The following is a 10,893-nucleotide window of genomic DNA, read 5'->3' as shown; positions in this document are numbered from 1 at the left end:
TCTCTCTTAAACCTATGTAGTTTTTGCTCCTGTGAATTTATTTAACCATATCAGATGACTAGAATAGAGTAGAATAGAATAGATCACAATACAATGCAATCGTAGAGCAGCACGGCAGCGCAGTGATCATGAGATCGAACCTCCTGAGGGCAGTTTGCATGTTCTCCTTGTGGGTTTCCTCTGGGCACTCCTCCAACCAGTTGCAGGGCACACAGTGACAGACAATTTGCGCGCTCATTCACACCTAGGGACAATTTGGACCGGCCAATTAAACTGACATGCAACTGACATGCATGTTTTTGAAATGTGGGAGGAAACCGTAGTGCCCGGAGGAAACCCATGCAAGCACGGGGAGAACATGCAAACTCCCCACAGGAAGGTTGGTAGCTGGATTTGAACCCATGACCTCAGAATTGTGCCGCACACACGCTAACCATTGCACCGCCGTGCTGCCATATATATATATATATATATATATATATATTTATATATATATATAATATTTAGTACGTAGTGCTTGTACAGTGCTCTAAATTGTGCATCATAACATATTGTACTGACATTAAGCAGCAACATTGTACAACAATAAGAGTAATGAAAATAAAATATGATTGTGTAATATGTCTTTTTCGGGAAGGATTAAGCATGATAAATATTTGCCAATGATTAGGCAAACCAGTACGTGTGACAATTTTGCCAATGAAAACAAAAACCCTTTCCTAAACATGCATTTTTCCCCTGACCAAAATTGGATTAAAGCTGACTAAATCCACCTTAAATAACTACTAACTATGACTAAAATCAAGTAATTTGAAAAAAAATAAAATTATATTCCTTTTTATCATTTTTTTTTTAATTCTTCTTTCGCCTTTATGGATTTAGGTGTAAACATTCTATCAAGACAAAAACCTCAAAAACCCTTTTGTTGTTTTTTTCTATGAAATTTTCTCTTCCACAAAAATCACATTTTTTCTCCCTCTGCAGTTTATGGAAAACGCAAATAGCAGTTATTAATTTAAAAATGAATTTTGTGTTTTGTTAACAATTGGGGGTTTGGTCTATTAATATACCGAACAAGAGTTTAAACTGCGATTGGCTGGCAACCAGTTCAGGGTGTCCCCTGCCCACTGCCCGGAGATGGCTGGGAAGGGCTCCAGCCCCACCGTGACACTAATAAGGATAAGCGGTACAGCTAATGAGATGAGATGAGAAGAGTTTAAACTGCGATCCCCTTAAACTTAGTATTCCACATACATATTAAACATGTGTTTTTTGTTTTAAATTAAGCAAAATTGCCCCTTAAAAGATTGGATTCGACTACTTGGAGTGGTAGGTGGTCAAGAGCTGCAGTACCCAATTTTGCCATCAGAGGGCATTGGAGATCCATGAAAGCAGACCCTACGAACGTAGATATTTATCAATTTTGTTGGTATTGGTGTTGCCTTGACACGAAACCTAGCTAAACATACTCGAAGAGGTCTAAAGTACAACTGTGTACATTTTCACGAAAATCGATTCTGCAGTTTCTTAGCCCATAAGTCACATACAAACACACACACACAATGCAACCAGGTTTTTTTTAAAGTACTTTAGATAGATTACATTTTATTTACAGAAGGTTTTTACTTTGGAGTTAAGGCTTTAGGGCTGCTTTAATCCCTAAAATTGGAAAATAGGCTGTTTTGAAACAAAATGTTTGGAAAATGTCATGTTTCTTTTCTGGTTTTAAAATATGTGAGTGTTTTAAATAAATGTTCTCACTTGATCATTGCATGGATTACATGTTGAATATTTTTTGGGATTGGAGAGAAGCTCACCTCAACTGACTCTGCTTTTGTAAACAAGCTCCTCACTGTTGAATGCCGGCCTTGAATTAAATACATTTAATGCCCTGCCCCGCTTCTGAAAATTTGCCAAGGCTTTGTTGCAACTTCAGTAGCTTTTGACTTTGTGGCGACCATGTTCATTTTCCCAATGAGGTGACCTAAAAAAAGCTTTTGTTGAAGTCTTCTAAGCAGATTTAGTACATTCACCCTTTATTATGCGGCGTCTTTGCCCGTTATCCAACAATAGTTAGACATTAGGGGAAATTACGGAAACGTCGGCTCTGACTATCTGGTCCAATAAATCAGCATATCTGGCCCACTAAATTCAATCTTGGGCAGCGGTGAAGTGTGAAATTAAGGCTGGAATGATCAGAATCGGAGTAGAATGCGGCAGATTCTTGTCTGCGAACCACAAGTTCACAAAAAGCTCCGTTTATGCCTTTGCTGGCGTTTTTCAGCGGCACCCTTAATGCTGGCGTAAGCTATTTATAGGCTCCGGTGTCTTGTGTGTTGTCATGCTGATAATATGCGTATGGAGATTTTGCATCGAAGTGGCCATCTGTGTTTGGATCGCACCGTATGTATAATACACATCTGGTAGTCTATTCAACATCCAGGGTTCATAGGGTGCTTAAAATCCTTGAAAATGCTTAAATTTTCTGTTGTCAAGAATTGAAAAGAGCTTGAATTGTGGGTGAGGTGTTTGTAAATGCTTGAAATTGTTGCCATGTTTCTTTACAAGTTTGCTTAAAATGACGTCGACGCTGCTGTCTGGTGGCTTCGCTTTGCCATTGAATTTCTTCTTCTCTTGATTAACGGCAGCTGGCATTAATTTATGTGGAATTTTCCTATGAAGCATCATCGCCTCCTATGGGACAGGTTCATGCTACACCTAAACAGGGCACAATGAAGAATCAAGAGATTTTAGATTGTCTATATTGTCAAACAAAATGGTAATAAAATTTTCTTTGCAACCTTATTGATCAGTGTTTACAAAGGAAGTTCAAAACAAGAAATAATGAAAATAAATAAATAAATAAATATATATATATATATATATATATATATATAAACACAAAAACAAAAGTGAAAGACAGTGTACATATGTATACATTATAGTATTATTTCAAAGAAGATGTAAGAATGTATTAGTCCAAGAATTATATTTTAATCATTATGGAAAGAATTTCATGAAACTGTAATGTCATTTTTACCCAATACCTACAGGGAGAGATTTGTCTCAAAAACAAATATATTTTAGATTTACTCAAGATCTAAGAATCATACGTCTTAATATGTCATGATTGCCCATTGCCTTCATCTATGCCCGCTCGTTTGGCGCCAACTGCTGCGAGTTGCCTGATTGGTTTCCCTCCTGTTTAAACTCAACGCTTCCATTCACTCTTTGTCAGTCCGTCAGCGAACTTCCGCACATGCAAGGCAAGCACTATTTGACTCTGGCTCCCGTCTGTCCCGTCCTTAACTGTATCCTGCTCGTCTGCCCCTGGCTTCCCGATCGTCTCCGCCTCCCTGACCATGTTCCGATCTCCCGCACCGGCTACTCGACTCGAGTTTGCCCACTGACCACGCTCTGATCTCCCGTCCCGGCTACTCAACTCGTTTCTGCCTTCCGACCACGCTCCGATCCCGTGAGTTTCCTGCTCCTCCTGCCCAGCGATCGCCGAATTTCCCATACCTGACATCTCAGCTTCCACAATAACGTTTGTTGTGAAACGTTACGCGTTTGGGTCTACCATCTGTTCTGGTTCTGAAACAATAAATGCACACGCAAGAATAAAAATCACAAATATATTTGTGGCTCTTTAAAATACATGATTCACTCAGCATTCCTTCATTTTCTAGTACTGTAGAAACTGAAATTGCCTTAAATGTAAATCGCTGATATATTTTTGTCTTTCCCAAATACATTATTCACACCGGATTCCATCTTTTTCCGGCAACGAAAAATTTGAAAGATATGCTTTAAAAATCCTTGAAAAATGCTTGAATTTTGCCATAAAATAGGTGTATGAGCCTTGATCTTCCAAAGAGTCACAGTAGATGTAAAAGGTACTATTCAGATGCCCCTTTTTATTCCATTTATATTGAATAAATCACATTTACAATCCATAAATGTCTATACAATATTCCTATGGTTTTAATTCCATAACCACCCGTATTAAGTTACTTTCGGCTAAATCAGGGGTCGGGAACCTATGGCTCGCGAGCCATATATGGCTCTTTCTATGAGTATCTGTGGCTCAGAGACCAATTTGATTGCATGCAAAATTTCTCCATCTTGTGCAAAACCGGAATTATCTATCCTATTCAGGTACACGTAAAGCCATACCAAAGCTATATTTAAAAGTAACACTTCGCAGTATTTTAGGGCACGTTTTCACTACAATTTACAGTCAAGGTGTCACACAAAAAAAAGGGGGACAAAGAACTCGTTTTGGCTGTACAACGCTAAAGAATCCTTTATTTAAAAGTTCATTATATAATCTGTGTTCAGTGTTCAGATACTTTATGATGAATCCACAGAACTGTAAATACTCCAAAACACCGGAAGAGAACTTAGTCATTTGATTGGGTGAGTGGGAGGGATGGGTGGAGCTATGCAAAAAGTACAAGCATTCCCTCCCATCTCTCGCCAAAGGTAAGCACATAAGGCTCCCTATTCTCAGAATGTTGTGACGTTTTTACAAAATAACTGCTTGCATCTGGTTTTGAAACCAATATGTATGAAAAAAAGGGTCAGAAGGAGTTTATCCGATCTTGAGTAATTGCAAGAAAGAGACAAGTTTAAAGTGGTCTGTTCGTTGAATTTGGGACAGGGGCTCTGGCAATAATCTCTTTTCATAATTTTTATCAAATCATCAAAAATAAATGTGCTGAAGACTAAGCTTTTGTCTGGGGTGCGGGTTTAGCAATTTAGTAAATTTGTCTCATAATATATGGTGTGGCTCTTTCCCAAAATAAAATTAATATTTTTTGCTTTTATGGCTCTGAGTCAAAAAGGTTCCCGACCCCTGGGCTAAATAATTTGTTTACTTGTGTTTATTACTATGCACACACAGTTTCCGCTCATGAGGGATAATTTTACGCTGCAAAGCACTGTGGGACTTTTGGAAACTCTGTCTTACTCGCTAAAAAGCCTCATGTGAATTGGCTGATTTCCCTGGGACATTCTAATTTTATCTTCAGCTCCCACTTTGAAAATGCTGCATTCCAAATATAGTTGTATCTATCCACATGTAGTGTAAGTCTGTGCTTCTGAAAACCATGAACCGCACAACTATTAAAAAGACAGAAGCTGCAGAGGATGACACTTTTGAGGCGAAGGTAAACTCCCCTGGTCAATTTAAACAACAAATTTAAGGCCAAAAACATGGAATCCCTCAAAGAAAACGCATATTGACCAATCACAGGAGGAAAAAAATGAGTCTGAAAAGAACTGGCTCTTGATTGGTGGGGTCCCGGCTCCTAAAGCCGTTTCGTTCGCGAACGACATGTCACTATTACCTCGATCCCTCCCGACTCTTATTGGCCGTCAACGACAGGTGTACCTAATAAAGTGACCAACGCGCGTTTCTTTTGCTACCCGGGTGAGTTGCGGTGGGCGGGCATTGTTCACACTATCGGGGCGGGAGCGAAGGAGCGTTCGCTTCGGGACTCGAAATAGTGGTACCTAAAAGGATGAAGGGACCAATTCGTTTATTGAAGCCACGACTACACAATTTGGTTTCCTTGTGCGGGTTCGGAGCCACTTTTTCGGCGGCGATGTTTGCGGAAAGGCGGGAGGAGTCGGGGGAGAAAGAGGAGGAGGAAGGCTAGACTGGTTGGCAGACAGGTGCGCCTCCTCTTCCTCCTCCTCAGTGCAGAGAGTGTTTCTGCTGTCAGGTGCAGGCAGCAGCCATGGATCCCCGCAAGGAGAAACCGAAAAAGCCCATGAAAGCCAAAACCACCAAGCGGAAAGACAAAAAGCACCGAAGCAGTGTGTTTACGCGCCGGAAGTCTCTCCGTTCTCTCACTCAATTCATGGGCAGGATTCTAAAAACTTTGAGCACTTTGTCGCACTTCAGCGAGGGACGACCGCCGGAGCCCGGGGGGGAGGAGGACGACGACGAAGGCGGCTTCAGTCGAAGCGACAGCGGCGGGTTTAAGGACGAGCACCCGGCGGGGGTTCCGAAGGAGAGCGTCGTGAAAAAAAGCGCCACGCTGTCGTCCCACGGTTCGGTCAAGGAGCGTTTGTCGTGGTGTTATGGCGACAAGACGCCCGGTGCGCTGGGGCTTAAAAATCACGGGAACACTTGCTTTATGAACGCCGTGGTGCAGTGCCTCAGCAATACCGATTTACTGGCCGAGTATCTCGGTTTGGAGCAGTACAAACGGGACCTTTTGGCCCGGAGGGTGAACGGCGAGCCCGCCAAGGGGGAGGTGACCGAGCAGCTGGCGTCACTGGTTCGAGCTCTTTGGACGTTAGAGTACACGCCTCAACTCTCCGTGGACTTTAAAGTAAGACTTTTTCTTTGTTTTCACATTTTGTTTTCCTTCATTTTTGAACTGTAGTTTTCGGTTTTGAGTCGATTTCCCGATCTTAATTAGTCTTAAGATTCCACAGGTGCATAAAGATGAGAGGGGTGTGTCAAATGGGCGTGGTCAATCAGGAATTTCCTTTTCTGTTATCACATTCCATTCATTATTCAGTATCTCATCTCATTAGCCGTACCGCTTATCCTCATTAGGGTCGCGGGGGGCTGGAGCCCATCCCAGCCATCTCTGGGCAGTGGGCAGGGGACACCCTGAACTGGTTGCCAGCCAATCGCAGGGCACACGGGGACAGACAACTCACTCGCTCATTCTCACCTAGGGACAATTTGGATCGGCCAATTCACCTGAAATGTATGTTTTTGGAATGTGGGAGGAAACCGGAGTGCCCGGAGGAAACCCACGCAAGCACGGGGAGAACATACAAACTCCGCACAGGAAGTCTGGAGCTGGATTTGAACCCATACAGGAGGTTCCCATGACATGAACTGTGCCGCACAAGCGCTAACCACTGCGCCGCCGTGTTGCCCATTATTCAGTATTGACAAACTAAATGGCATTCCTATCAACCTCCATGGCTCCATGCCCGTACAAGCTGTCGTATTTTCCCGTACAAAATAATCGTACACCGTATTTTTTTTTTCCGTAATGATGCATTTTGGGAAATCACCAGGCGGCAGACGCATGCGCACATTAGCATCAAACCGCTCGCTTCGTTTGCAACGAAAAAAAATGATACCGAGATAGAGGCTTCCGCAGAAAACTCCTTTGACTTGATTGATATGCCGTTTCGTGTATACCCCATGGTACCCATCATTGACAAATTTGCGCTTTTCCGCACAGATTTCGTTGTACGTCGTACTCGTCTTAAAATGCATTAAAAACGTACTTTGTACGGCAAAACCGTACAGGTGGACAGGTATGAAATTGGGTCAACAGCAAATTTAAAGAGGAAAAACACTCGATAGCACAAAACTACCTCAACAAGAATGAATCGCATTAAGCCGATTGTTACAGTTAAAGGTGGGGGGAATCGTTTGAGGTGTCTTTCAAAAGGGGTGTTGGGAATTAAACTCATTAAAATGTATCGTTTACCAAATTGTTTGAATGAGTTATCTGACTCCCAAAAAAAACCTTCATTCACCCAACAATGCATGCTCTTTTCTTTTCGGAAAAATGAACAAGAGTAGCCGAAATTTTCACACGGGGGCAGATTTATTTTCTTACAGTATTTAACTAAGTGAGTTCCATCGAATTAGCCGAATTATTGTCGCTCGAGGCTTCCTCGAGCCTCCTTTTCCATTGTCCCTCGCGATCGACCTTCTATCTTCTGAAGTTCTTCTGCTCACGTCTTTTCACAAGCCGGCGTGTCGGCCACACCCATGGGCGGGCCAGGAACTCCCCATGTGGCAGACTCCCCACGTGGCCTCCACCTCTCCTCGATGTCTGGACCAGTGCGTCACGAAGGCCCCTCTTGCGCCGGGAAGTGCTGATTATGGCAGTGCTGATTATCAAATCAGTGCCTGGCCTTCTCTGTCAGTGTCCTGTTATCAACAGAACTAAACAAAACATTCGCATTCGGAACGGCGCGACCTGTCATTGACCTTAAGCCTTCTCTGTGAAAAATCTTCATTGCCTTCAATATATGTACCTTGTATAAAATAGTATGAAATCCCTTATAGTCAAATAAATAAAATATAAAATCCTTCAAGGACAAGTACAATATTTTCTCTATTGAGAATGTTTTAAATATGCCCAGCTGAGTTCAAAGAGCCTTTATGCTGGGCTTGTCAAATACATGACCCCCGGGCCAATGGGTGATTTAATCGAGCCTGTCATAAATCTCTGAGGATGTCAAAAAAAGAAGCAAGTCTTTAGGTCATTTTCATCAGAAATTATGATTCTGTTTAAAAAAAACAAAAAACAAAAAAAAAACGGCAGTTCAAAGGTTAGCGCGTGTGTGGCACAGTTCTGCGGTCATGGGATCAAACCTTGCTGTGTGGAGTTTGCATGTTCTCCCCGTGCTTGCGTGGGTTTCCTCCTGGAACTCTTGTTTCCTCCCACATTCCAAAAACATGCATGTCAGGTTGATTTGGCCAGTCCAAATTGTGAATAAGCATGTGAGTTGTGTGTCCCTGTGTGCCCTGCGACCAATTCAGGATATCCCGTGCCCACTGCCCCAAGATAAGTGGGATGTTCTCCAGCACCCCTGCGACCCTACTGATAAGCGGTGCAGATAATGGATGGATAGATAAATGCAAACCAAATACTCCTTCGGGCCGCTAGAAGGCAGTGTTGAGTGTTTGATAGTGTGGCGAGTTGGTTCAGGTGTAAAATTGCATTCACTTTTAAAATAAACAAGTTATTACATGCCAAGCATGAAAATATTTTCCCCCATGTGAATAAATGTTACAAAAGATGGTCATGGTGATTTGTGAATACAATATGAATGAAAGAGTATAATTATGAAAAATAAAGCTAAACATTTTGAGTTATTTTACTGATCCGACCCACCTCAGAACAGAAAGTCTTAATCTGGCCACAAATCCAAACTGAATTTGACATTCCTGCCTTATGCTTTATTTTCCACAGCGCCGACCTGCTTTTAGCAAAGCTGTTCGGGGCAGAGCACATTAGGTAGTAGGAATGAGGGGTGGGGGTTGCTGGAGAGTGATGTTATTTTATTAATGCAATGATGACATCAGCCAGGAGATGGTGGCAGCAAGTAAAATGAAGTTCCCAATTCCATATAGATCCTTTAATGATCGGAATTCCCCTTATCAAGCGATAATAAACCTTACAAACACAATCCGGCACCTGTTTACTCACAGTAAGATGGTATATGTAGAAGAAACACAAAGATAATTTTTTAATTTTTTTATTTACCAAATAACACAAACGATTCTTTCAGCACATTTCTTAGTTCTTGACCCACTTAAAGTAAATTTGGTGTTGCTAATTACCGGTAAATGTAGCGGTGTGGGATTTTGCAGACTTTGTCTTAATTAACAATCTGCAATGACATCGTCTGCTATTAGTGACAGAGACGATCCAGATTTAAGCTGAAAGATGTCTTTTTATTTATTTTTTCAAAAAAGATTTTCCCGTGCAAAATCCTTATACAACATACACAATTTAAAATGGTCCCAAAAACGTATTGGATCCGGTGTATAAGATGGTAACGAGTTAAATATCAGACTCCACCTGTGCATAGGGTTCAAAAGGGGGTCGACAAATAAGGAAGTAGCACTACACGTACCAATTTCCTTTATACAGCTTTAAGAAAAAAATGGGGGACCAACTGCAGACATAAAAAGGAAAATGCATAATTACCCAAACATAACATTAAAAACAAAGAAACGGACCCACTAAGCCAATCATAACAAATTAAAAAAGACTCCACACGTGTATATGGATGTCAAATGGGAGTGGTTAAAATCAGGAAGTAGCACTACTCATACCACATTACATTATGCAGCGTTGATGGATAAATTGGGGACAACGCCAAACTTAAAAAGGAAAACGCTGAAAACACAAATTCCAAAACGCATCAAAGAAAAAAAAAAATCAGTAACCTACAGGCAATCATGACATACTGACATATTAAACGACTCTACAGGTGTATAGGGATAAAAGGGTGATGTAATATGGGCGTGGTCAAATCAGGAAGTAGTGCCACTCTAACCACATTGCATCATACAGCATTGGCAATTCAAATGGGGACAACAGCAAAAGTTCAAATGAAAGGAAATGATCTGCATTTATATGGCGCTTTTCAAGTCAATGACTTCCCAAAGCGCTTTACAGTGTGCTTCACATTTCCCAATAGCGGCCTTGTATTGCAGCCATGTAAGACGCTAACCTGCTTATTGGGGGTTTTAAGGGTTCAGTGTCTTACCCAAGGACACTTCGACATGTAACACGGACAAGCCGGGATTCGAACTGGGATCCCTTGATCCCAAGAAGAGCGCTCTACCTCCAAAAGTTCAAAGGCAAACACTAAACAAAATAACTCACTGAACCCAAATATAACAAAAAGAAAAACAATGGCAACATAAAGCCAATAATAAAAAAAACAAATTAAATTAGGGATGTTCAATACATGTTTTTAGTAGTCATCAATCCGCACTACCTCATCCAGATACAATCGGTACATTACATTCCCTTCGCTCTCCAAAAATGCTTGTATTTCAACAAAAAATATATTTAAGTCCCCAAATACTATCTTCCCTTAATATTGAATTCCTTCAGGTCCCTGCACGGATGTCTCTTCCATCCATCCATTATCTGCACCACTTATCCACAGTAGGGTCGCGGGGGTGCTGGAGCCCATCTTGGCTATCTTCGGGCAGTGGGCAGGGGACACTTTGAACTGGTTGCCAGCCAGTCGCAGAGCACACAGGGACAGACAACTTGCTCTCTCATTCACACCTAGGGACAATTTGGACCGGCCACTTAGCTTAACATCCGTGTTTTTGGAGTGTGGGAGGAAACCAAAGTGCCCAGAGAAAACCCA

General features: G+C 41.7%; 1 protein-coding gene across 1 annotated transcript in view; it reads left to right on the top strand.

The window, feature by feature from the left end:
* The first annotated feature begins 5,448 nt into the window (after positions 1-5,448).
* usp43a (ubiquitin specific peptidase 43a) overlaps positions 5,449-10,893 on the top strand; it is a 166,795-nt gene continuing 161,350 nt past the window's right edge. Inside the window, exon 1 of the mRNA XM_088341696.1 lies at positions 5,449-6,344. Coding sequence (XP_088197822.1) covers positions 5,745-6,344 — 600 coding nt within the window. The 5' untranslated portion in view covers positions 5,449-5,744. The remainder of the gene's footprint in view (positions 6,345-10,893) is intronic.

The sequence above is a fragment of the Urocampus carinirostris genome, chromosome 8 (assembly GCF_059441175.1).
Source record: "Urocampus carinirostris isolate Australia breed hairy pipefish chromosome 8, RoL_Ucar_1.0, whole genome shotgun sequence".
NCBI lineage: Eukaryota > Metazoa > Chordata > Actinopteri > Syngnathiformes > Syngnathidae > Urocampus > Urocampus carinirostris.
The sequence above is the reverse complement of the archived record's forward strand: the minus strand, read 5'-3'. Positions and strand labels throughout refer to the sequence as shown.